General features: G+C 47.9%; 1 protein-coding gene across 6 annotated transcripts; it reads left to right on the top strand.

Moving 5' to 3' along the window:
- Window positions 1-1218: 1218 nt before the first annotated feature.
- SCN3B (sodium voltage-gated channel beta subunit 3) lies at window positions 1219-26306 on the top strand. Of its 6 annotated transcripts, none has more exons than XM_059183564.1 (6): window positions 1250-1367; window positions 2309-2390; window positions 9405-9568; window positions 12514-12739; window positions 17080-17218; window positions 21703-26306. In XM_059183564.1, the coding sequence occupies exons 2-6, from the start codon at window positions 2336-2338 to the stop codon at window positions 21764-21766; spliced, it is 648 nt and encodes a 215-aa protein (XP_059039547.1). In that variant the 5' UTR covers window positions 1250-1367; window positions 2309-2335; the 3' UTR covers window positions 21767-26306. The 6 variants fall into 6 exon arrangements, with proteins under 6 accessions (XP_059039533.1, XP_059039547.1, XP_059039526.1 ...); XM_059183539.1 differs by lacking the exon at window positions 1250-1367 and adding an exon at window positions 1469-1736; XM_059183557.1 differs by lacking the exon at window positions 1250-1367 and adding an exon at window positions 1625-1744.
- The last annotated feature ends 974 nt before the right edge of the window (window positions 26307-27280 follow it).

Here is a 27280-nt window from a genome sequence, read left to right as displayed (position 1 = left end):
CTTGATCCCAGGGTGCTGGAATTCAGTCCTCCATAGTCCCTGCTCAGTGGGGAGTCTACCTCTCCCTCTGCCCCTCCCCCCTGCTCATGCTCTCTCTTTTGCTCTCTCCTTCAAATAAAAAATAAAATCTTCTTTTTAAAAGATTTTTGTTTTGTTTTGTTTTGTTTTGTTTTTGACAGAGAGAGAGAGTGAGAGGGGCAGAGGAAGAAGCAGACTCCCCCGGCAGAGCAGGGAGACTCTGGGGTCACGACCTGAGCTGAAAGCAGAGGCGTAACCAACTGAGCCACCCAGGCACCCCCCAAAATAAAATCTTTTCTTAAAAATCAGAAGGGACTAACTTGGGAAGTAGTAAGCTCTTACCCCTAAAAAGGGTCGAGCCTATTCATCAGGAATGTTCTTGGGGAATTCATGAATTGAACAAGTTGAATTAAGTCAACTTTAATTTCTCTTCCAAGCTTAATACACTGTGCTTTAAGGGCTGGCCTTCAAAACAACATAGAGTTTATGGCCTGGTGGCTCCCTGCCCAGGAAGAAGATCCGATCTTGGCGACCTTCTGCTATTCTGTCATATGTTAGGAAAGACAATTTCCTGCCTATGGTTCGTTTACAGTCAGCTGTTACTCTCCCGTTCTTTTTTGGAATATTGGTGTCAAGCTTCCCCTTTTGGAAAGGGAGCAGGAGGGAGTAAGAAGGGAGAGGGGGAGATTTTTGTATTAATCTTTCATTTCAGTTCCAGGCATTCTTAATTGAGTGGTTATAACAAATCTGAGTTTGAATTTAAAGTTTCAGGTTTCCCTTCCAGAGATGGGGTGGGGGCGCTGAAACAACTGTTAGGACTAGGGAGTGGCTAATAGTTGGAAGAAGCCAAACCACAGCTGTCTTCTTTTAAACTAAAAAAAGAAAAGAAAAAAAGCGATTAGAGCAGGAGGGAGCTGCCCCCACCCACAGCACCGCTCTTGGGCTAACCTTTGGGTCACCTCCCTGGACGAAGAGGTGAACATGGGAACGGGTGCACCTCACTCCTCTCCGCTCCTCCTAAGCAGGGATTATCTTGCTGTGTTCATAGTGTCCGGAACTAACTAATCAAGGCTAGACAAAGAATAGATTGGAAGAACAGAAGGGGCTGGGGTCGGGGGAGAGAAGCCCAGAGCTTCTCCTGTACAGTGTATATTACAGATGACATCATTGCCTGAAAGAGATTCGGCCCTCCCCTTCCCGGAGCTGGAGGCAAGCATGCGTGTGCGGGAGCAGGAGTGGGGTTGCCTGGAGGGTGTGAATTGGTGCGAGGGGGTGTGCCCGTGCTGCGGAGAGCTGCCGGGATATGAAAGGGAGACCTGGAGACAGCCGGCTAGCAGAGAAACCGCGAGGTCTGGAGGTGTTTGCGCCGCTCTAAGCTCCGCCCCTCGCTCCGCCGCCGTGTTCTGCCCGGGGAGGGGCACGCCTGTTTGGGGGTGGGGAGTGTGTGCACGAGGGGTGGGTCCGTGGTAGCGGTGGGGGTGGACAGCCGCCTGCGCATGTCAAGGTTGACTGAACATACGCGGTCCAAGGGGACCTGGAGAAGGGCAGTAGGTCACCGCCACCCAGGGTCCGGGACCGGGCACGATCCTGGGGCGAGCTCCGGGGAAGGGGCCCACCCTCCCTGTGCCCTCCCCCTGAGATCGGCAGCGCGACAGGAGCTTCCGCCTCCTTCCCCGCCCCTCCGGACCTTCCCGGGGAGCGGAGGGCGGGTGTGGACGGTACCGAGGTGGAACGAATTTTGGAGCTCAGACGGGTGGCCCGGGTGGCTTCGGGTGTCGGGGGGCACGCCCAGCTTGGAGAGCCGGTGCAGGCGGATGAAGCCGAAGCTCCTGGGTCTTGGCGGATCCTGGTCTGAGCATAGTTATTCCCAGGGGAGGTGAGAGGAGGATCAACATGGACCCCTTCGACAGCCCAGCCGCCTAGAGCTCTCCGTGCTGCTCTCTTCGGAGCTGAGCTGTCACCGAGGCGCAAACAGAAGCCTCTGAGCGCCTGGAATTTGTGAAGTTCCGGGGTGGGCGGGGAAGGCACTGTCCGTGGTGCTGAGCCGGATCCCAGCAACGGGCTCCGGGGAGAACGCGCGAAGCTGCTGATCGGCTCCCTCGAATTGGGGCGGTGCGCAAGGGTAGCTTGGAGCTGAAATCCCCGCCCGGCTCGGAAAGCCTCCCCAGTCGCCGGCGCTTGACCCTTATTTCAGTCAGAAAGTCGCCCCCTTGGGGCAGTTCGTCCCAAAGGGTTTCCTCGAAAGTATCTGAGAGGGCGAGTTGTTGACCAAGGGAATCTCTCTGTTTAGCCCCGGAAGCCACCCGCCGGAAAAAAGATGCCTGCCTTCAACAGATTGTTTCCCCTGGCTTCCCTCGTGCTCATCTTCTGGGGTAAGTACCGGCACCCTGCCGTGCGAAATGCAGATAACAGTAATAATGCCAACAATAATAACACTTAATTCATGTCGTTTGTGACAGAAAGGAGCCCTGGTTGGCTTCCCTCTATGCTTGTCTGCCAGACACGGAGCTCCATAGGGGTTCCATGAGAGCTGGGATTTTGAGATTGGAAAAACACGTCCTCAATCCTGCTGCTTTATTCCTGAGCCACCGTTGGTGGTTTTTCCACTCCTCTTCCTGTTTCCTGTTAATTCCAAAGTATTTTTTCCCCTTTTCCTTTGCTGAAAGGGAAGGTAGATACGTTCATTATGAAAAATCTCAGTTGCATTTACATTTCATTTTTCAATGAGGAATCAGTCGGTCTTCAGATTAATTCCCATGTCTTTTTTTTTTTTTTTTTAAGCTGGATGCACGCATTTTGAGAATGAAAACAGTTTAGCTGTCGGTCCATTTTTAAAATTCTAACAAGGAAAATAGGCTTCAGCCATTTGCAGCAATGTCTTTGATAAATGGGCACCTGGGCATTGCATCTTTATTCTTTTTCATGAGCATGTGAAGCTAAGGTGCTTTGGTGTTTGGGGACCAATGTTTTTTTGCTTTCAAAAATGAATAGGTTCTTGTTTGTTGTGAGGAAATAAGGTGACCTTCTCCTTCCAAATACGGAAGACCTTCACTTGCAACAGTAGGGCTAAGCAGAGTAGTGTCCAGGTAGGGTGCCTGCATGTGTGTAGAGAGAGTTAAGGAGTCTATGTGATAACATTTGAATATTTGATTGAGAGAATGCTTTACTCTGTGTATGTATATGCCTATGTTTGAATGTGTGAGCATGTTAGAATGGGCATCTGAATAGATTGGTGAAGATGTGTGGTGCGCCTGTGTGTGTGTGTGTGTGTGTATGTGTGTTGGTTGGTTGTGTAATTCTGGGCATCTCTGTCTTGATGACTCTGATTAGATCCTCAGGTCAAATATAGGTGCTCTTCAGTTAACAGATTGCTTCACATAATCTTCTACATTCCCACTTTTTCCATGTTTTTACCTTTCTGTATGCTAAAAATCAATAACCAGTATAATTAGAAGTGATTGTGCCCACCTGCTTAATTGGTACTGGGCATGTGGGATTATCCTCCCATGCTTGGTGTGAAACTCATTCTGCCTGTGCAATGGCAAATATGCTGATGGGAATTGCCTCTTTGCCTTAGTATCACTTTATTAAGCCTCCGACTTACTGGCTGCCAGCGTTATCTGGATTTTGCATGTGACCAAAAGCAAAGTCAAGCTTCCTGTTGAACAAAATGCCTGATGAGATAGTCCAGGAAGGACAAAGAGGAAGAGTAATGCCAGTCCCAAGGGCAGACTCACCGCCCTCCATCCCCAGTAGAGTAGACTAGACCTGAAGATGAAGCCAACATAATAGGTTGCCAATGATCTCACCTGCCTTGAAGATTTAAGGCTGGAATTTCCTCAGGGAAGGCTATGACTAGGGACATGAGGCTTAGGAGAAGTTGGTCTGGCTGGGTAAAAAAGAGTGTGAGTAAAACAATGGGAGATGAAGTTGGTGAGAGCCTTGTAAAGCCCTTGTAAAAGGCTCTACAGAATCTTTCTTCCCAAACCTTAATTTAAATTTTTAGCTCCCTGCCTGAATTCCAGCAGAGAGGGTGAGCATGCCTTCTCCCAAGCACCTCTTTGGACTTACAAAGCCTGGCTTGGAGTCTTAGCTCTGCCATCAGCTTGCTATGTAACAATCTTAGAGTATCTGGTTCCTCATATGTAAAGTTTGGATGTTGGAACAGATAATATTTAAGACTGAATAGTAAGGAAGTATTTACAGAATATTGCTAAACTTGGCAATGTCCACGCCTCTTCTCACACCACTCCCCACCCCACCCCAACATAGAACCTTTGGGAGAAGTGTGCACATCACACCCATCCTTGGTAATTCTCAGCTTCTTCATAACTGGAACATTGTTTCACAAAACTTAAAAGCTGCAGAAGGAAAGAGAGATGGTTTGGGAAACTTGGCCATCAAATGTAAGAGAAAAGGCCTCGTTTCACATAGGCAATTTCATTTTATTTGAATGTAATTCTAGTATTGGAAACCACTTCGACTAGATATGTTCTCCTCCCCAAGCTGATTATTCACATGATGCAAATAGGAATAGAAAGAATCTTTTCCATTATATTACTGTCTGCATCTCTTGAAAAAACTTCCCTTATTTCTTTTAATAAAGTTTATAATGATAATTAAAAGAAAACTCTATACTTGTCTGGTGCTTTATAGTTTACAAAGCATTTTTCAATCCATTACTTCTTTTTGGTCACCCTATCGATCCTTGGGGGTAATCAGGGGGAAATAGTATCATTTCCAATTTAGAAGTGAGAGAATGAACTCAAGGAGAGGGGAGGACTTGCTAGAGAACTCTTTTCTCCCAATTTCAGTCTCTTATTACTTGTTCTAGCACTTCTTATGGACACATGTCCTGCTCCGCAGGATTGCAAGATAGGTATCATCCTCTCATCCCTTTTCTGAGCCATCACCCTTTCTCCCCTCCGCCAAACCATTGCCTTTCCTACGGGCCTCCTGAGCCTCTAGGCCCAGGTCTATTCTCCCAGATGTCTGCTATGTTGGGTGGGGAATATTTTCCTCTCTTCCCCCAGCAGCCCATTTTGCTGGATCCCATTCTTTCAAGGCTCTGCTAAGTGACTGGCTAATCTGATAGACAAATTACTTCAGGGTGTTAATATCTACAGATAACTTCATTTATTACCCTCCTTTGGAAAGTATTTACATTCTAATCAAAGCCTTTATTATCGTAGCACAAGGAAAAGAATTCTAGAGCAAAGTCAGGAATGCCCAAAGAAGAAAAAGATTAGAGGAGTTGGCTCAATACACATTACTCTCTACCTTATAATAGATTGATATTATTCCTTAATTAAATATAATCATTAGTAATAACATCATATTCTACCTTTTTAGAAGTTTCTTCATTATTTTTTAAATTTTATTTATGCTTTTGAGAGAGAGAGCACAAGCAGGGGGAGCAGCAGAGGGAGAGGGAGAATCAGGCTCCCTGCTGAGCAGAAAGCCTGATGTGGGGCTCAATTCCAGCACCCTGAGATTATGAACTGAGCCGAAGTCAGATGCTTAATGGACTGAGCCACCCAGGTGCCCCAAGTTTCTTCATTATTACTATGGAAATTGAATAAGAGACCAAAAGTGAAGTGATCTGGCCAAGACTATTCTAGTTTGTTCTTTACAGTCAGCAATGTGGACTGAATACCTACCATGTGTACAACCATTCTTGGACAGCTAGAGGATTTCAGAGAGGGGCCGTCTCCATGGGCTGAAGAAACAGATTTCACCTCTTGATGGATGGAGCAGCAAGTCATATTGCAAAGGGCAATCAAAGAGGGATGAGAGAATTTTGTGGCCATTTTGCAATGTATTATCCAGGACCTCACGAGCAGAATTCTATGAGAAGGGAATCAGTAGCACTCGTTCTCTGGGGCAGTTTTTCTAACTGCATATATTCTCTCCCCCCTCCTTTAACTGTAAATGAACTAACGTACCCCTATTTAAGACCAGTTCATCTACATCACCTGTGACCTATGAGAGGATGTGTGGTCCAGCAAATTATTCCTTTTCAAACCCCAGCAGCTCTACTATACCTTCATCCAAGCGAAACCATTGGGCCATCTCTCAGTCTCATCGGTGTGTACCAGCTTCTTAACTACTCTCTTTGCTTCCGCACTTGCCCTTCCTCACCTCTTCCGTTTATTCTCAACAACATAGCAGTCAGGTCATGTAATTTTGTATAAATCATATCTTTCTTCCACTCAGAATACTCCAGTGTTCTTCAAGTCACTCTGAGCAAAAGTCAAGGGTAAGGTTCTAACTGTGGTCTGCAAGACCAGCCATGATCTGGCCCTGGTTTCTGTCTCCTTCTTTCTCACTCTGTTCCCTGTGCTTTATTGTGCTTTTTGCTTTTGATAGACACTCCCCCCTCCCCAGGACCCCTGAAATGCTATTCCCTCTATCTGGCATACTTCCACACTGATATTTGTATATCTCATTTCTTCCCCTCATTTCTTTCCTTCAGTGCCTGCTCATTGTCACCCTCTCAATGAGGCTGTCTCCAATGTGTCTGTGCTCCTCTACTCTGTTTTACTTTTTCTCATAGCACTTATTATAACATAATGTATCTTGTTTTTCTCACCCTCCCCTGGAATATAGACTCTCTGAGAGCAGGGATGGTTTCTGTTTTGTTCCCTGTTGTATTGTCAGTGCCTAGAACAGTGCCTGGCACACAATAAGCACACAGCATATTTGCTGAGTAGGTGAGCAAAGAGATGAAGGGTAAAATACCTTAACAAGGGCTAGTATACAAAGCACATTCATATAAATAATTCCATAGAATTTCCATGATGACTCCATTAGAGAGATGTTATTTCCAACATTCTGTTGATGAATGAACCGAGTCTTTGGGGTTAAAGATAAACCCAGGCCTTCCGTTGCCAAATACATCTTCATCCTGCCTCTGATTTTGTAACTGTGCATTCCTTGGTACATTTTCAACCATGCTGCTTTGAAGTCATCATCATTGAACTAACTTATCTTCACCATGTCTCATTAAATATGAATGTGCCCCAAGGCTCCCTTCTACACAGAGTTCTCAAGGCACAAGCTCTGCATCTCTGTTCATTCCCAAGCTTTTGCAAAGACCACACCTTCTTCTCTTCAAACACATCACATTCTGAAAGTGTTTCTGGTCAGTTCTCTCCAAATAGGGACCTTTTCCCCAAAAAGGGATGGTCCATATACAGAATCAGGAGACCCTCTTGCAGATTGCCCAATAAGACGAGCCCCAACTTGTTTGAGAGTTTTAAAACCAATTAACTTTATTTTACGTGGATATTTTAAACTTCATCATAGTGCCACTTGTTTGTTTGTTTGTTTGTTTGTTTTTAAAGAAAGGCAGACTATCCAGTGCCTCATTTGGATGTGTCTGGAGTCTTGGAAGATAGACTCCTCTATGTTCTTTTCCAAATGGACCTTGAGAGCTTGTTTGGAGGTTCACAGCCACTCATATACCCTTGAGCAGAGAACAGTCCTCCTCTGTAAGGTCGTCCCCTCTCACTGAGTGCACAGTTTTGGGAAGGATACACGTGGAGCAGTGAGGGAGGAAGGGAACACTTGCCTAACCAGAGATATGAGCCAGATCAACCCTGGCTATCAGTGGGGTGACAGATCCTAGGGCCACTTGCTTTTTAAATTCTGTGTTTAATAGTGACATTTTTTTGCCTTCGAAGCCAGTTGAATGTAATTTATTTTTTGACTCAATAAGTCGGTCAATCTCATTTTAAGCTCTAAATAAAGCTTTCCTCTGTTTTTAGAATGAACAGCCTGCCAATACAGAGACAAACTAACCATTTATAGTGTGCTAGCCTTTAAATAGCAATGTGTATTGTTTCATTTTTTAAGGGGTTCTGTTTTTATTATTAATTCATCAGAAGGGGGCTTATAAGTCCTGATATAAGAATCCTTTGTGGTTATCCCACTTTTTAATCTTCTATACAATGAAGTGTAAACTCTTACCAAGTAGGGTTTTTTTTTGTTTTGTTTTGTTTTGTTTTGTTTTTTTTTTTGCATTTGTAAACAGCTTCAGCACCAGAAAATTATTTTTTTTCAATAAGCTAAACTTACTCTCTTGTAACTTTTGGAACTGGACAGAAATTCCTTTCTCTTCTATAGGTCAGCCTTCAAATATTTGAAGACAGATAAATGTCTTCACTGTGTCCAAGCCAGGCACCCCTCATCCTCCTGTCTGTTTCTCCCCAGATTTTGTCCCCAGACCCTGCACCATATTGCTCCCCTCTGGGCCTGCACTCATTGAACAGCTTCCTTTTGCAAACTGTGACACCCTGAACGGATCATAATGGTCCAGATTTGTTCTGAACAGTACGGAGGGCCTGTTGCCCCCTCGTCCTGCACATTGTACATCTGTTAATGCAGCCCACATTTGCACTTGCTTTGCTGGCAGCCACATCCCACTTTTGACTCATTCTGAAAGTACAGTCTGATGTGCTCAGACTTTTTTAATGGGTTATAAGTTTCTAGAGAACAGGGACTGGAGGTCCAGAACTCTATGTGGCATACAAGGTGTCCCCCTGATTCTGACCTCTCTCCAGATTTTTTACTTTGTTTCTCTCTATTCTCTGCAAAAAGCATCACTCTGGCCGAGGGTCTGTTCCCTTGTCTTCCTCACTGCTGCTCCATCCCCCACCAGGCATCAGAATTACCTACATTTTTTTTTTCATAAAGTTCAGATATAATTACATCTCTCCATGGCTTGCAGACATCTGACTCCTCATGTTGTGAAGGCCATACAAAGGTGTTCACAGTGTTCTAACCCCAGCCTCCTCTTCTTCCTCTTCCTCTCTCCCCAGTCCAACCAGGAATAATTGGCCCTCCTCTGGGAACAGAGCCCATCACCAGCATAGCACTCATCATGGCCCCATTTCACGATACTTTGGAGTATGCGTTCCCTGCTAGATTCTAGATGCCTTTAGGGTGTGGTTAGCGTTCAGTTCATTGTTGCATCTCAGCCTAGCACCAGGCCTGGCCTGGAGTAGATTTCAGCGAATGGTGACTGAATGCAGGGGTGCATGGTGGTCAGTGGATGGGTGTGTGTGTGCCCTGTTTCCCACCTAGACTCTAAGTCTTTGAGGGCAGGAGTCAGGGTTGCGCCACACCCTAACTGCATCCTGGGAGGTTTGCAGTGACCTCCAGGTCATTCACGTCTCCTCTAGCTCACTCCCCGCCCGCTCCGAGTATGCATCCTTGGGGAGCACAGGTGCCAATGTACGGACACATACATGCAATTTTCAAGTTTGTCTCATGACTCTTTCTTCTCTGTCTCTCCTCTCTCCCTCTTGTTCTCCAACGCCACTCTCCCGGTGCCGGCTTCCCCCACACCTCCTGTTCCTTCCCTGTCACTGGCCTCTCTGCAGTCAGCGTCTGCTTCCCTGTATGTGTGGAAGTGCCCTCGGAGACGGAGGCCGTTCAGGGCAACCCCATGAAGCTGCGCTGCATCTCCTGCATGAAGAGGGAGGAGGTGGAGGCCACCACGGTGGTGGAGTGGTTCTACAGGCCCGAGGGCGGTAAAGATTTCCTTGTATGTCTGGCTGCGGACGCTGGCCTTTCTTTTGCTTGCCTCTGCTATTATGGGCCTGGATCCCGAGAGTCCGGGAATGCAAAGATCTGACAGACCCTGGCTCTTTCTTTTCAAAGCACTGACAGCTCCCCTGCAGATACCTGACAGCCCAGCCTCTGTGAAAGGAAGGGCGCCTGGCCAGCTGCAAGCATTCCTGCTTACACGCAGGGGAAGGGGGAGAAGAGAGAAATAGCATTTAGCGCCGACTGTGCGCTAGTCACCGGATAAGGCACCTCGTAGGTGTTTTTAATTTTCTGCACTGTCCTAGGGGATGGATTAGATTAGCAGGAGCACTGAAACGACACTCAGCATCATTATGTGGAATAGCGTAGGCTAGCTCATTGAAATCGCACAGTCTCAGTGAAGTAAGACTTGCAGGGATGACCAAGCTGCTTTTCTTCTCCTCCTCCTCCTCTCCCTCCTCCCCTTCCTCCTCTTCCTCCTCCTCCTTCTTTATATTTAAATTCAATTATCCAACTTAGTGTACATCATCTGTTTCTGATGTAGCTTTCAATCATTTATCAGTTGGGTACAGCACCCAGCGCTCCTCACACCACGTGCCCTCCTTAATGCCCACCTCCCAGTAACCCCATCCCCCACCCACCTGCCCCAAGCCGCTTTTCAGCTGGTATACCCAGTACAGCCGCATCCGTGAGTCAAATATTTAAATAGTCCTGTGGTGGGTATTTAGCTATGCCTAGCCTCCCAAGGGGCCTCACCACCATGCGTCCCGCTAGGAACCTCCGGAGGTCCCCATGTTCTAGAGACAGGTATCACCCTGACAGAGCAGGGAGCCTCCAAGCCCCGCCCCGTGCTGTAGCTAATGTCAGTTCTGATTGGTCGGAGCCACTGCCAATATGGTTGTTACGCGCTTTGAATACCACCTAGGGGATGCCCATTACTCACGCTTTCACTGACCCCGGGACCTCGCTGCCTGCCTCGGTTCGAGTCTGGATTCCACAACTTATGGGTTCTGTGCCCTGGAACAATTTGCTTCGCCCCTCTGTGCCTCAGCATCCTCATCTCTAAAAGGGGGGTGCGAACCACAGCTACCTCAGAGAATTGTTACCGTCAGAGTTGTTAGCTTTAACTTTTAACACTATTTAGAATAGCCCTGGGATATAGGAAGCATGATATAAGTGTTTGCTAGAGAAGAGGTATACGTCTGTAAGTGAGGCGCCTGGGGCGTGGAGAAGTTAAGTTAATAAGAGAGCTTAGGGGCGCCTGGGTGGCTCAGTGGGTTAAGCCACTGCCTTCGGCTCAGGTCATGATCTCAGGGTCCTGGGATCGAGTCCCACATCGGGCTCTCTGCTTAGCGGGGAGCCTGCTTTCTCCTCTCTCTCTCTCTGCCTGCCTCTCTGCCTACTTGTGATCTCTGTCTGTCAAATAAATAAATAAAATCTTAAAAAAAAAAAAAAAAAAGAGAGCTTAGATTCGAACCAGAGACACAAGGTTTTTCTTACTGCCCTATCCCACCTTCCTGCAGGCAAGTTTCTTTTCTACAAAGACTTCATGGTGACAATAATAGGGGGAAGTTGAATGTTTGCTTCAATTGGGTGCCAACACCGGAATCAGTAGATGTCCCCCAAATCTCGGTTTTTCACCCAGAGTTGACTGTGACTGACACTGGTCCCCAGGTTACAGGAACCTGGAGGTCTGGCTGGGTGCGAAGGCTCCCACTGACCTCAGGCCTGGGAGCCAACCCCCAACTCGGCCTCCATGGCTGCCCAAAATGAGTAGAAGTTGACTCAGAAGGAAGAAAAGAAACTTTAGAAAGTTGTAATGGACATACAGAGCAACGCTGTCTCCTAGAAATGTTTGTGACAATGGGAATGCTCTATCTGTGCTGTCCAGTACAGTAGCCACTGGCTACAGGTGGCCACTGAGCACTTGAAATATGTCTAGTGCAGTGGAGGGATTGAATTTTACATTTTATTTCATTTCTAGTTATTTAATTTTTACTGTAGAGAGCCATGCATGCCAAGTGGAGACTAGAATGGACAGCACGCCTGTAGAGAATAAAGAGCTGTAGAGAGTGAGAAGGTGTGGGGGGGTGTCTGAGAAAACCAGTTTTGAGACCACATTTCACTTATAATTCAGCTTAAAATGAAAGACCTGAGGTATGCATATCAGTTGGCAGCTCTGTTTATCTGTGACACCTTTTGCGTCCTCGGTCCCCTTCCTGTGACCTGACCCAGACGGACCACATCCTCTCAGTGAGAACCAGATCAGAGAGACAAGTTTTGAGGCCAAGGCTTTCAGATGTCTTCGTGACACAGGAAGCCGCCTTTCTGGGTCTCTGCTCTGTTCTCTCCCCGGCTGCCCCCGTGACACATCTTACTCTCTCTTGCTCTCTGTCTCCTTCCAGTTCTTTCTTTCTCCCAACTTCCCCACTCCTGGTCTCCTGTATGCTTCACTCACCTTTTAAAAACTTTTTAAAAATATATTTTATTTATTTGAGAGAGAGAGAGAGAGAGAGCATGAGCAGGGGGGAGTGGAGGGGCAGGGGAGCCCAATGTGGGGCTGCATCCTGGAACCCTGGGATCATGACCTGAGCCAAAGGCAGACGCCTAACTGACTGAGCCACCCAGGAATCCCCTTCCCGCACCTTCTTTCATGTTCTTCCTTTGCACCTCTTTCTTCCTGCCAGCCTTCTTCCTGCCTCCTCCTTTCTGCCTCTTGCTTTGCTTTGTCCAGATGCCCTGACACCTGTTTAGCTTTGCTCATCTTTCCCTGCCTTTCTCTCTTCCCTGCCCTTCTCTGAGCCCCATTCCACCCCTATTCTTGGGATCTCCTTGTAACCATGTCCCCTTTCTTCCCTGCCCCTGCCGTGCCCTGTCCCCATCCCAGCTCTCAGACCCGATTTTCTCTCCCGACCCTACTCTCTTTTGCTTCTCTACCTGTAGATCTACGAGTATCGGAACGGCCAGCAGGAGGTGGAGAGTCCCTTCCAGGGACGTCTGCAGTGGAATGGGAGCAAAGACTTGCAGGACGTGTCCATCACTGTGCTTAACGTCACTCTGAATGACTCTGGCCTCTACACCTGCAACGTGTCCCGGGAGTTTGCTTTTGAGGCGCATCGCCCCTTTGTGAAAACTACACGGCTGATCCCCCTCCGAGTCACCGAGGAGGGTGAGGCTGGGGCGGAGGGTCTCCAGGGTGCCCTGCTCTTGGGGGAAGGAGGACAGTGGGCTTCCACCCAAATGACAACCTTGCAGAGTACAAAACCCATATATTGAGAGTGGCAATACCTAAAAATGTCAGCACTGACTTCCTGTAGCGGCCAGTTTCCTGAAAACTGCCTGATAGCTTGCCTCTCTGTGCCTTTCTTCAGAGCAGAAAGGCTCAGGGATGACAGCAGAATGACCTCTTCCTTCATCCCCTAACTCTTGTCCTTAGAGAAGGAAGACAGCCTCCACAAAGCCCAAAGCTGCCAAATCAGCTGCACCTGGTTCTCTGGCTTATGTTGAATCCCTGACTCGCTGGGCACAGGGAACGCTCATGAGGTCATCTAGAGGTCCTCAAACCCTCCTGTGTGTAAGCCATACACATCCCTGAACCAGCGGTGCTCAAACTTCAGCAAGCCTCAAAATCCCCTGCAGGACTTTTTAAAAATGCAGACTTTCTGATTCTGTAGATAGAGCTTGGGAATTTGCACATCTAACAAATTGCCAGGAGATGCTCCAGCTGCCGGGGACCACACTTTGAGAACCACTCCTCTAAACCAAAGTTGGACAGCCTTTTGTTTTCTGTTCCCCTCCCCCAAATAATCACGCAAGCAATCTCCTCCTTCCCCATCCCCGGCATCTCTCATTATATAACTGCATTCTCAACTGGGAGAACAAACTTTCTAGTTTTTAGTTTAAAATCTTCAGATTTCCCACAGCTAGTTTCTTGCTGGGGTGGGAGGTGCGGGGAAGCCCTTTCATCAACCCAATTCAAAAGTTTCTCTTTTAATCCAGTCCAGAATCCAGGGCGAAGTTTGAGTGTTCTCATGCCTGATCCTTGTGCTTCCTTCCTTTCTTTTTTTTAAAAGATTTTATTTATTTACTTAGCAGGGATCACAAGTAATCAGAGAGGCAGGCAGAGAGAGAGAGAGAGAGAGAGAGAGAGATGGGAAGCAGGCTCCCTGCTGAGCAGAGAGCACGATGCGGGTCTCAATCCCAGGACGATAGGATCATGACCTGAGCTGAATGAAGGCAGAGGCTTAACCCACTGAGCCACCCAGGTGCCCTGGTCCTTGTGCTTTCAAGGGACTCTGGGAACTGTGGCTCCTAGCCCCTTGCCAACACTCCCTCACGTGTCAGAGAGTGATATATGCATGTTCTTGTGTGTTTTCTGATCCATGTTCAATGATGGTTCCATTTCTCTTAGCCTGTTCTCAGGCAGTCTATTTCCAGCATCTTCTTAGCTTTATTGCTGCCTCGAGATGCCGGGTGGTAAGAAGGCAAAAGGTGTGGGACATGAAAGAAGAGGTCAAAGTCAAGATAGGGCTTTTCCTAGGATTTCCAAGAATCCTGACTTCCAAACCATAAGTGTGTGTTTTTCTCATGTTATTGTGATAGAATTCATAATGCAAACTTGAGAGCGAATGGCAGGTCAAGAGGTCATGATTCAAACGGAAGATAGGTCAGTTCTGAACGTGCAGAGCACTCTCAGACCACTGGCATTGAGACCTGATGAGCCATTTTCCCCATCTGGGCCGGTCTCCTCTTGTGTACAATGAGTGTGTTGGCCTGGAAGCTCTCTAAGGTATTTTTCTGTTCAGAAGTTCCATTAGCCTCTCTGTTTACACACCTCTTCTCCCTGGGGAGCAGGGGCTGGCGCCCTCTGCTGCTCACCACGGGGAACTGCTGGCTGCTGACAGCCCGCCACTAGGAAGGTGCCTGTCTGCACCCACTGCGCTCCCAGGCTTTTGCCTCCAGAGACCCTCGCGCAGCCAGTGGAAGGTGTGCCAAAGCTGAACCAGTCCGCCTACTGGGCGCCAGAGCCAGGCTTGGGTAAAAATAGAAGGAAAACAAGTTTGTTGTCAGAACCACAGATCCTCTTGGGATGCTAGGACTGGAAGGAAGCTTGGCTCTCATTTCATGCAGGGGTTCTGAGCAAAGAGCAGGCGTCGGAATCGCCCAGGGGGCTTGTCTTCCGTGTGGACATCTCAGTACCGCTCTTGTGGGTGTGAGTTCGGAGGGTCGGAGTGAGACCTGGCGTGTGTCAGTAGAAATGACTCCCTCGGGGAATGCCTGGAGGGTGCAGCCCTGGTGTCCCTCATTTTGGGGTGGGGAGATCAGTGAGGGGCTTGCCTAGAGACGTGAAGCAAGTTAGCACCTGACGCAGGACTCCAAGCCAGATCTTTTGCCCACCAGGCTAGCTCTGTGTCCATGGCATCTTCTCCTTCTACCACCATCACACTCCCTGCTACTCTTTCTTCTCCTTTTCATAACTTTTTCCCCTTCCCTCTTCTCGCCCCCTCCCCCTTCTCTTCCCTCTCCCTTTCCCCATCCCTTCTCTGCTCCTTCCCCTTCCTCTCCCACTCCCCTTTCCCCATCCTTTCCCTTCCCTTCCCTCCTCTTTCTCTTCCTCAGTGACCCCCTGGCAGCCTCCGAGAATACCTCCTCCCCCCCCAGATACTACTGGTCTCATAAGGCTCAGAGCCACATGCCCCACCATGACATGCCCCACTGCCTGTCCTCCATTCCTAGAGTCTCCCAGAACCTCTCTGGTTTTCTTTGCTCAAGCTGAAATTATCCTACCCTAAGCTCTGGCCTCTTGGCTCTAAGACAAAAATCTGAGGTCTTTTTACCTAGAAGTGAGTAAAAATAGTGAGCCTAGATACCTTCTTGTGTTACTACTTCTGGGCTATTGCATTAATACAATGCGTGCTTTAAGATGAATATGTCCTAAATCAGGTAGTGTCAAGGCCACGAAAAGACATTTGATGTGTATGGTGTTCTTCTGGGCTTCAGGCTGCATCTCTGACCTCCAGCTCCAGGAGGTCCAGCATCCAGGAAACCTGGATGATCGTGGAGCCTTTAGACTGCTCCTCTGAGCCGAGGGTCTTGGCGATGGCTATTCTGTGCTTTGAATGAGCTAATGAGCGAGGCCTTATGGATGATGGGGGCTATGAATAACCAGGGACCAAGAATCTAATGTAGAGGTAGAAGCTAGCAATGGGAGATGTGACTAAAACCTTCCTTCCCACTAGAAAGGAGGATCTGTCAGGACACGTGCCATGGAGCATGTTTTAATTGTCATTTTGGTTGGCCATGAAACGAAGATCAATATTTATTTATATACATTCATTCAACAAATATTTACAGAGTACTTCAAATATTCTGGCATTAGACAATAGGCTGATAATTCAGAAATAAGTGAAATATGTTCTTAATAAGCCCACCACCAGTAGGGAATACAGGGAAACCCATGGCAGTACACCCTGAGGAGGGTCACGATGGACCAGGAGGACAAGTGCACGGAGGAGGACACCCTCTGCATGAGAGGCTGAGGAAGGCTTCGCAGCCCGGGCCGTTGGTGGCATCTGGGAGAGTGGTCAGGGGACTGAACAGCAGGAGAGGATGCTGAGACAGAGGTAGCAGAGTGAGGGGCAGTCCCATCGAGGAAGAGGAAAGGGTTTGGATTGATGTCCGCGGATCCCAAAAGACCACAGTGTATATGGGAGCGCAAGTTTTGCCTGTGCGTCGGATGGCGATGAAGAGAGCAGGGCCTGGTGATGAATGGTCCCACCTGCCGCTCACAGAGCTCAGTCTTTCTCCCGAGGGCGAGGGCGGCAGGGAGCACAGAGGGTTCTAAGCATGACAAAGGCAGGATCAGATTTGTGTTTCAGAAAGCCCGGTTAGTACATGCAATGCTCCTGTTCTCATTTCTGTTTGGGTTTGGGATGACGTGGAAGGAAGACAGTGCGAAGGACCCTGTTTCCAGTCTGGTCTTGTAGAGAACATGCCCAGCTCATGGGGCTGGCTGGCGGCTCTGGCCCCACGCTCTCTCCCTCTGCCACTCTAATGTCAGAGGACAAAGTGGCTGAACTAGACACGTTCCCCACATCTGCGTAGACCATCACATCTCACCAGATGTTCTGGAACACAGTAGGTAGTGTCAGGGTGGGAACGGTTACCCTGGCCTTACCTTTTAGGGAGATGAGTCTCCAATAAGGGAAATGACTCTTCACATAAAACCGGGACCCAGTTCTTATCTCTCACTCGGTTCCCAGATTCCTCCCGTGGCTCTGTGATTTCTTCCACTCCCCATTCCTCCGCACCCCCCGCTCCAGAAGGAAGTCAGTGAGCGAATGGGCAGAGAGTAGTGTCCGACGGTATTAAACCTCTCCGACATCTGAGTTCCTTAGCCCCAGGGCTTATTTAAGCGACACTTAAAAATAGGTCTCATATATCTCGGAGCCAGTGACAGCTCTGGCTTTGCTGGGCGTGCATATTCTGAACCCTATGTCCCCCTTGCAGCCGGAGAAGACTTCACCTCTGTGGTCTCGGAGATCATGATGTACATCCTCCTAGTCTTCCTCACCTTGTGGCTGCTCATCGAGATGATATATTGCTACAGGAAGGTCTCAAAGGCCGAAGAGGCAGCCCAAGAAAACGCGTAAGTTCGAAGATGCCAAAAATAAGGCTAACGGGCACCTTCAGAGCGCTTGCCCTCACAGTCGAGGTGCTAAGCAATTGACACGGTCCTCCGCTGTCCTCACTATGATCTTCGAGGTAGGCAGCATCGATACACCCATTTTAGAGCTGAGAAAACTGAGCCCGGGAGAGTTTGCCCAAGATCATTATAAGAAGCAAAGCAAAGTTTTGATTCGTGCCTGCTAACTCTTGACGGGGACACTTAACCTCTGATGTAAAATAAGACCCATAAGCCACCATCTCAGTCCTACAAAATTCGCATTATTATGATCATCTTACAGAGGCTGAAGCGGGCTCATAGAGGTTAAGTGGCTTGAGGAGGCCACACAGATAATGAGAGGAGAGGCTGGGATTTAGGCCTCCTGATTCCAAACATTTGTGCTCTTTCTGTCACACTGAGCCATTTGCTGTACACTTCGGAGCTCATCAGGCCATCTGGGCACTGCCTTTTCTTAGCTAAGGAGCTTGGAGCCACACGATCTTTGCCCTGGAGCTCGGCAGCAATTGAATACCCAGAGTAGGGGCTCTCATTCTCATTCCAGACCGTACTGTGGCCATGTTTACCAAGGCCCTAGGGGAGTGAGCACATCTGAGAAATGATGGGGTCTGAGGGTCTAAGAGGCTGCTCTGGCCTGTTAATTTGGGGAGAGGAAAGCGCAGAATGGTCATAGATTTACAACGCTAGCAACAATGCAGAGGTGATATCCTAAAAACTGGAGGCAGATAAGATCACCTAAAAATGTTTGGTAAAGAAAGTATATTACGGGGTGCCTGGGTGGCTCAGTGGGTTAAAGCCTCTGCCTTTGGCTCGGGTCATGATCCCAGGGTCCTGGGATCGAGCCCCACATCGGGCTCTCTGCTCTGCGGGGAGCCTGCTTCCTCCTCTCTGCCTGCCTCTTTGCCTACTTGTGCTCTCTGTCTGTCAAATAAATAAATAAAAATCTTAAAAAAATAAAAAAAGAAAGTATATTAGATGATGCTATGATCTTAGAAAGTAAAAATTACAACTGATACAAGGATAGAAAGTAATGATATGCTGGGGAAGATTGTCATTCCTGGTGAAACCAAGGTTCTCACGTTTTAATGCTTGGACAGAAAGTGCCTACAACTGGGCCCGCACACCAAACAGTTGGAACCGAGGCCCCCAGCAGAGCCAGGATCCTCCAAAGGCTACAACACATGCCAAGGACAGATGAGAAAACCAGTCTGCCAGCCTGGAGAAAAACCCAAGGAAACTTACCTGTCTTGGCCTGACTCCCAAAGAGAAACAGAAAAGATTCTCGAGAATTAGTAACCACAAGCCTGCAGTCACCACGTTTGGGATTTAAATTTATACTACCTGCATGATCCAGGAGCCTCTAAGCTGAGAAATTCAATTAAAAAATTAGTCCCCAGACAGTGATAACCATATAGGAGCAAATGGAAAACCATTCTGAAGGGACCCTCTCTCAGCTGAGGCTTACCAGGATTCCCCGCGTAAAGCACAGCTGGATCTGATTTCACAGTCTGATCCAAAGCTAAAAGCCAGCACAGGCAAGACAAGGAACAAATGGCAGGATTAAATCCCAGGAACTTCAGACACAGGATTTGGTAGAATTTTGAAAATAAGTTCCTTTGAGAGAGTTAAAGCAATAAAATAAAAGCACAAGAATAGAGTCAGTTGCTAAGAAAAACAAACAGGCAGATTTCATTTTATTTTTTAAAGATTTTATTTATTTATTTGACAGAGAGACATCACTAGCAGGCAGAGAGGCAGAGAAAGAGGGGGAAGCAGGCTCCCTGCTGAACAGAGAGCCCGATGCGGGGCTTGATCCCAGGGCCCCGAGATCATGACCTGAGCCGAAGGGAGATGTTTAACCGACTGAGCCACCCATGCACCCCACGCACAGGCAAATTTTAAATAATTTAAGAAATCTGGAAATGAAAAGTAGAGTCAATAAAATTTTAAAATGTGATGGAGGGGTTCACCAGAAGATTAGATACGGAGGAGCAGGGCATCAACATAATTAAGCAGTACGGAGTGAAGCCCAGAGATTTAAAAAGATGGGGTATCACAATGAAAGATGAAGGAAGAAAATGAGAATACCCATTAGAACAGAACAGACAAAACGGAGGAGAAATGATATTCAGGGATACAGTGGCTGAGGAAAGATTCCTCAGATCCAGGAAGCATGACGTGTCCTGCGAAGCATAAATACTAAACCGAAGCACCAGTCATCCCTAAACCGAAGAAGGGCGGCTACTCAGGTTACCTCCAGCAAATTCCAGTGGGGTTAGAACTGCCTATGATATGAGAAACATGTCTGCTTGCAGATCCTAGGGAGTGTACTAAGTAAATACAGAGGGAAAAAAAAAGAGTAAAAATTGTAAGGGAAGACACCAAAGTATCATGATTCATACCCAATATAATTATCTATTGTTGGCTGGCAACCCCCTCTGGAGCTTCCCCAGTGTGATGGGAGGCCAGGGAGAGACGGAAGGAAGAGGCAGGCCTTTCCAGATGGAATTAAACCAGGGAAATTACTTACACGACTTTCCCTGGGTAGCCACAGGACAAGCCTGCCAGAATCTTAAAGGCTTGTGTAGACAGAGGCCTTAACTGGGTTCAGACGGGTATATACTGTCCAGATAGTCTCAACACCACATCACTGTCTTCAGACCGTGTCCCTGGGACAGCTTCTGGGAATGGGGAAGGTAGGCAGAATGCACACCCCAGGAAAAGCCGGCGGGGGGTGGGGGGGTTGGGGGGTGGGCGGCTTGACTGCTGGCCACAGGTCACCCAACAGCCAAGTCCTGCCCGTGACTTCCCCCACCACCTACATAGAAAATCCAAGGGAAGCTTTGGACAAACCATTAGAGCCCGTGAGCACATTCCACAGGAGGGTAGATACAAATCAAAACACAAAAGTATAAAAACCACCTGTAGTCCAACCACAGACATTTAGAAAAACATTGAAATAGTTAGAACAATTGAAAAAAAAATTCCATCACAGTGGCAACAAACACTGTCCGGCACCTAGGAATACATTTGATGAAAATGTGCGAGAACTTTCAGAAAATTGCAAAACTTTACTGGAAGACTTAAGACCTAAGTAAATGGGAGAATCAGACCTCACTGATGCAAACATGGCAATTCTCTCTGAACTTAATCTGTAAATTCAATGACATTTCCACCAAAACCCCTGTTGGATTGTTCAAGGAACTCAGTTAGTGGATCTTAAAAGTCACATGGAAGACGGAAGGGCCAAAACTAGTCCAAACCAAGCGATGCCCAGATTGTGACTCTTTTCTCCACCCGATCTCTGTTGTGCATTATTCTTTGGTTTTGCTTCTTGGTGGGCAACGCTTCTGATCATTCTTAGCTCATGAGCCACTGTTTGCCTATTTCAAAGAAAGAGCACTATTTAATGAAGGTGGCTGGTAGGACTTTCCCTATCCGACATGAAGATTTCCTATAGAGCTATTAGAGAGAAGAGTTTATCCGTACTGACCTAGGCATGCAGCACGAAGAGAGCAAAGCCGAGAGCCCCCCTCCAAATGGGTCAGAATAAAAAGTCCCCCCCCCCCACTAAACAGAAGTAAATTGTGAGTGGATTTAAAGACAAGGTAAAATGTACAACTTAAAAAGCCTATCATGGGAAAATAGAAGACACTATCTTCATTACCTTAGGAGAGAGGATTTCTTAAAATGCAAAAGGCATGGAGAGGAAAGGTGATTTTCATGACACCATATATGAAAATCAGTTTAGAGATAACAGACCCGGAGAAGATATTTTCAAGACACGAAGCCATCAAAGAAAAATCCAGGGGTGGGGGAGGGGCTCCGTCAGTTAAGAGGCTGACTCTTTATTTTGGCTCCGGTCATGATCTCAGGGTCCTGGGACTGAGTTCCATGCTCAGTGGGGAGATTGCTTCAGGATTGATTCTCTCTCTCTCCTGCTGCCCCTCCCCCTAAAAGAAAGAAAGAAAAAAACAAGAGAAAAAAAAAAAGAGAAAGGGAAAGGGAAAGAAAAGGAAAAATCCATGAGGAAAAAAAAAAAAAAAACCCGGAAAACTGGGAAAGCGCGTGAACGAATTACAGAAGCAGAAACCCGAATCACTTAAAAACTTACAGCGTTAGCAGTAATCAGGGAAATGAACATTAAAGCAACTATAAAATATAATTTCACACCCCACAGTGTGGTCCACATTTTAGCCTGAGACCCATGTGGACCAATGAGAAGATTCATGCATTGCTAGGGGAAGGGAAAAAACTAGGCAGTGTCTAGTATTCTAGCCCCCGCTGAAAGGGACATTCTAGTTTTCTCCTGGGAAACAGAGGCAGAAGGAAATGCGGAGCTGTTCTGCAGACATCCTTGTTCCTGTGCCCCACTCCTTCCCCTTTCTTGGGTTCCCACCCCTGGGTAGGAAAGTACTGATTCTCTCCTCCCGTCTGCCTTCCTCCAGGTCTGACTATCTTGCCATCCCGTCGGAGAACAAAGAGAGTTCGGCTGTACCCGTGGAGGAATAGAGGCGTGAGCCTGGGGTGACGTACAGGGAAGGGCCGGGGACGCTGCATCCGGACGGCAGCTGGCGCAAGTGACTGTGTCCATCCACACCCAAGTGACTTTACATCTGACCCCTTAGATTTCTACCCTATCCAGAGTCCCCGCCCTCAGGGTACTACCTGAAGTCGATGATACCCAGGTCACAAAGCTCTACGTCAAGCCCTTCAGAAGGTGAATTGCTTTGGCCTGAGTGTTGGAGAAACTTGAACATCTTTCCCACCGCGACAAAAACTCCCCCACTCCCTCCTTTGTAAGGATTGTGGATTTGGTCAGAGTCTTCGGCTGGGATTGACTGGGCCAGGCTGGAAATTCTCAGTGAGTTGTTTTATCATTGGTAGGTGGTCTGGACCCCGAGGGACAGGATATTCCAGATTCAGTGATATCAACGGCATCAGGAGGGTGCCCCAGGGGCCACATCGCTTTGCCTCCTGCATCCACCCTTCTAGTCACTCATACCTGCTCACGTCTGAACTTTCACCTCACTTCCTAACTCCATCAGACCTCTGCACACCCTAAGACTTTGCCAGAACCGAGGAGCCAACATTTCTATGTGGACTCAACCTCACCCTGTTCTAGCTTTCAAGCGAGGAGCTCCCATGCCAACGGGACTCCCTCCCTGGGCTCCAAATGACTATACAAATGCTGGAGGTGGCACATCCCTCTGTCCCTAACTGGCTGGAACTGGCTCGTCCTTCATTGCTGCAAGTGAATGGACGTCTTCATGGAAGGAAGTGGGAATGATTAATTTGGGTTAAAGCACGAGTGTCATGAAGTGGGATTCCTTGAAGCCAGTTTTTTCAAGTCCCTGGCCCATCTGACTAGAGCATCAGAGCAAAGCATGCCTTTCTAGGTTCTTCAGTGATAGAAAGTTTACTAAGCCTGGACCAAAATGTTCTCGGAACTTGGTACTCTAAGGCTTGATCCCAATAGGTCTCTAAGGCTTAAGCTGGGCTCAATCCTTCAAGAAGCCAAAGACAGAAGTGGCTCTTAAAAGTCATGCAACAGGTTCCTAACCCTATTAGGGTAGCGCGGGTGCACACTCCAATGGGAGCACCCACCTGAGATCGCTGGGAAGCACTATTTCCCTGTGGGCATTTGAACAGAAATTCCTAAGTTCTTCCTCTCAAAATTCCTGTAGATCAGTATTATTCCTCATTTCACAGGAGGCAACTGGGACTCCAGACTGGGCTCAACTGAGTAAGAGACTTCAGAGGCTAACCTGGGGCATAATAAGCCTTAGATGCTGTCCAGTCAGGACTTTCAGAGACAGGATGATTTTGTTTTTAAAAAGACCTTGAAACTGAGCTTGGCTGTGGCCATGCCTCATCTCCAAGCATGGGGGTGGGCCGTGGTGGGAGGGTTCGGATTGCCTGGCTAAGGTTAGCTCTGAGAGTGTCAGGTAACTGGAATCTGGCTGTAAGGCTCAGAGTAGGACATGGGGTGGACTGGAAGAATTTCCTCAGTGACCATGAAGAATCTTCCAGAAGGACATTACCTCTGGGAATACTTAAATTAAGAAATGTGCTTTTAAGTCTTAGATGGATGACACGTGAATGAGTGAAGAGATGGGCAGGGCTCGGTGACTTCCAAATACTCTACCCATGAATCCATGATGTCTCTCACTGTTGGGTATTTTTCTGGATTTTGGGAGAGCAGAGGAACACTGAAAAAATTTGAGTCAGTGCCTCATTTCATTTCAGTTGAGTGACTGGTCCAAGTGTGATGTCCTTCGGCACCTAGTGAGGAAGAAGGAGAAGGCTGTTTTATGGGATCTGAAAGCACGGCGGCGGCAGGGCCCAGGCAGTGAGAGGTCCCTCAGATCTGGGGGGAAGTTGTGAGGGAAAGAGCACACTCCACTGGCTCTGGGGCTCACCTGACAAATCTTTCTTTCAACTCTTCCATCCTTGGGAGGATCTGCTTGAAACAAGTCCTTGTTCACATCTTCAAGAGTCCAATTTTATTGAAGAAAATACTTTCAGTAAACTCAAGCAAGACCTTTCTCATCGGTAATTTCCCACACAATTCCTCTGAAATAGGGGCAGAATATAGACCATTTTTCGTCCTTTGTAATGAGGAAGAGAGTTGGGCACAGATTCCTGTGAGTTCCAGTCCCGTGGCTGGTGGATGGCCAAGTTTACAGCAGAAGCAAGCTGCTTCCGACCAGCCGACCCTCTTGCTTCCAGGCGACCACGCATCTGACTCGTAATCAAGTAGTACGCACGATGGCTGCCTTTGTCCTTTTTCAAAAGCCCAACTCAAGTATTTCCTGAGTGGTTTGGTCTTTTTTTTAAAGATTTTATTTATTTATTTGACAGAGATCACAAGTAGGCAGAGAGGCAGGCAGAAGGGGGGGAGGGGAAAGCAGACTCCCTGCCAAGCAGAGAGCCCGATGCGGGGCTTGATCCCAGGACCCTGAGATCATGACCCAACACGAAGGCAGAGGCTCAACGCACTGAGCCACCCAGGCGCCCCCCTCCTGAGTGGTTTTTAATGAATTCAATGGCACCTATCATTTTCTCCCCTTCTTTATCTTTTACAAGGAAGCTTAATTCTTTTCTGTTTCCTAACCTCTCATCCTTAATTCTGCCGTGAGAGCAACATGGCTTACACAGCACATTCATTTCTGATACTTTAGTTCTCTTCCACAGCTAGTCCTGTGAGGCGGATATTACCGTGGGTATTACCATACCCAGGTATCAGCAGAGCACACTGAGGCTGTCTGAGGCCAAGCAGCTTTACCACATCCTGCCTTCATACACCTGGGAGGTGGGGAGCTGCGGTCGGGTCTTCTCTGGCCTCCTGGCCCCGCTCCTTTCCGGCCCAGACCGCCGCTGCTTTCTCTCCCGGCTGAATTTCGTCTCCTCTCCGCCTCTCTGGCAGGAGTCGCCCCTACCCCTCCACTTCTCCTCTGCCGCTTTGCATCTTAGTGGTGCTCGCAATGTGCTTTGAGCATCTGTCTTGTTTCGGTTTTCCCTCTCTGGCTGGTTTGCACATCACTCTTTCTCCTGAATGGCAACTCAGCTCCTTTCCAGAAGGCTTGATCAGGACTACAAACCCCGTGATCCCCAGCCTGCTTCAGATCCTCCCCATATTCCTAGAGGAGCCAGACCCAGTGTGCATTGCTCTGGAAGCTTCGTCTGGCAGGTTGTCTTTATTAAAGGGCTTAGAAACGTTCTCAAGGGCTATTACCACTTTAGGAACCCCACTTGCTGCCTTGGTGCTGCGTATTTCCCACGACAGATCCCTCAGTAACACAATTCGCTGAAGGCCAGACCAGGCTGGCTCTGGTTTTTCGAAATTTTCCTACTGCTAGAACAGCCAAGAACTTGATCGCTCAACTCGGCTGGCGCTGTAGACACCCTGCCCTCCTGACCTTTACTGCCAGCTCGGTCTTCTTGCACAGCCCCAGCTCCTGCGTGTTAATACTGTGCCAGTCGGGGGCTGTCCCTTCCCCAGCCTTTACTTTCCATCTGTTTAAAAGCATTCTCCTTTACTTCCTCCGTCCCCCAACATCCACACACCCAGATAGCCGATTCTCTGAGTTTTTCTCTTTTGATGCCCAACTAGACAGGTTAGTGGGAAGGGAATTTCTCAAAGCAGGAATATGCCGGACAAACGAGGACGGCAGTGGGTGGCCGAGGGGCAGGAGGCTGTCCTTCCCCTCCCCCACAGCCTCTAACCCCGGATCTGTGAACCTACCTGACGCCAGGGGGCGGAGGCTGTGTGACTGACATCCCTGTGGGAAGATGCAAGCCCAGACGCATTTCAGAACAGACCTTGGTTCCCAAGTTCACACAGAAAGGGAAAAATAAAACACCAACAAAAAGCCTTCCTCTCCCCTCCTTTTGTAAATGAAAGGTCCCTAAGCCAGTGAATTCGCCTAGTCCCTGCGAGTGTATCTGAGTAGTACTGGTGTGTTCACGCTCCAATTGCCCATCTCTCCTGCGTTTCCCAACGCACTGTCTCAAGCACCAGGTCAGAGCCTCTGTGAGCCCCGCTGCCTTAGGGTGGAAAAATACCGTCAGCCAAGCTCTTCCTAATCTCTGAAAGTCCGGCATGGTAGATAACTCATGTTGAGCTTGCTTGCTTGTGAGTTTAGAGTAGGACCCAGTAGATAAGCACATGAACCAAGTCTGAATTGTGGTAGATCAGACTCCACCCCTCTCCTAGACCAGCTAAGCCTCAAAGCTGGTGGTAGCCTTCTCTCCCCCGCATCACTATCCAGCAAGAGCTGCATCGGCAGGGCAGGGGCGCTGCGGAAGCCCGAGCGCGTCGATTCAGGAACAGCATCAAACACAATCCGCCAACTCCTGCAGTCCTGCAACTGAGGCTTCTCTTTGCCACATTATGATCTTCGTTATTGCTTTTTGATTTTCCACAACCAAGCTTTTTCCAAACCCTAGAAACGTCATTCCTAATCACCCACACTCTCCACAGCCTAACGCCAGTAGGTAGTGTTTTTCAGGAAATACCCCATTTGTGTCAATAAAGTGTCTCTAAACGCACTTGCTCTGGTTTTGCTGTGTGTATCTGCTGTCTGTACTATGGCTTCTACCTCCCTCCCCAGCCCGCGCCAACTCCATAACTCCCCATCGATGGTATCTTCCCGCAGAGCAAAAAATGCATTTAGCAGTCTAGAACTAATGGCATAAATGTGTGATGCAGCCCTCCTTCCCTCTCCAAATCAAAGGAACGCAAGAGTTGCCAGTCTTCCCTCTGGCCGGACATCCAGTAAGTTTCCCATCACGTGGTGAGGGTGTAACTCCAAGCCAGACAGGCCTAATGAGGGGAAGGGCCAGACTCCTCAACCAGTCTAGGCTAACAAGGAAGGCAAAGCAGTCTCCTGATGTCCACCTTCCTGGAAGGGCCAAGGCACAAGAGGGAAAAGTTGAGTAAGATGTTGTCCCTGGGAGTCACAGCATGTGATAATAGGCTCCTACAGTAATGATACTGCTGCGGGCTCCTGGGGTTGGGGGGGCAGTTGGTTGAACATCCTACTCTTGGTTTTGGCTCAAGTTGGGATCTCAGGGTCGTGAGACTGAAACCCACTTTGATTCTCTCCCTCTTCTTCTGCCTCTCCCACTGATAAATAAATCTTTCAAAGAAAAGTATGGTTAATAAGGAAAAAAAGTTTTCTTAGTATAGTACTTGCCACTCTGTGAAGAAACACACAGACACTGGGGCACCTGGGTGGCTCAGTGGGTTAAAAAGCCTCTCTGCCTTTGGCTCAGATCATGATCGCAGGGTCCTGGGATAGAGCCCTGCATCGGGCTCTCTGCTCAGTGGAGAGCTTGCTTCCTCCTCTCTCTCTGCCTGCTTCTCTGCCTACTTATGATCTCTTAAATAAAATCTTTAAAAATGAATAAATAAATAAATAAATAAATAAAGTAATTAAATAAAATCTTAACAAAAAAAAAAGATACACACACACATTTTATATTGTCTCTAAAAAACTCAGGCTTAGAATAATGGATGGG

This window comes from Mustela lutreola, chromosome 1, assembly GCF_030435805.1.
Source record: "Mustela lutreola isolate mMusLut2 chromosome 1, mMusLut2.pri, whole genome shotgun sequence".
Taxonomy (NCBI): domain Eukaryota; kingdom Metazoa; phylum Chordata; class Mammalia; order Carnivora; family Mustelidae; genus Mustela; species Mustela lutreola.
This window is presented reverse-complemented; position numbering and strand designations above follow the sequence as displayed.

Bases quoted from the DNA above. Each gene is read 5' to 3' on its own strand.
- SCN3B (XM_059183539.1), top strand. From the start codon at position 1,515: ATGTCAAGGTTGACTGAACATACGCGGTCCAAGGGGACCTGGAGAAGG. The intron at 2,391-9,404 runs GTAAGTACCGGC...GCCTCTCTGCAG, and splicing joins CCTCGTGCTCATCTTCTGGG to TCAGCGTCTGCTTCCCTGTA. The intron at 12,740-17,079 runs GTGAGGCTGGGG...TCCCCCTTGCAG, and splicing joins CCTCCGAGTCACCGAGGAGG to CCGGAGAAGACTTCACCTCT.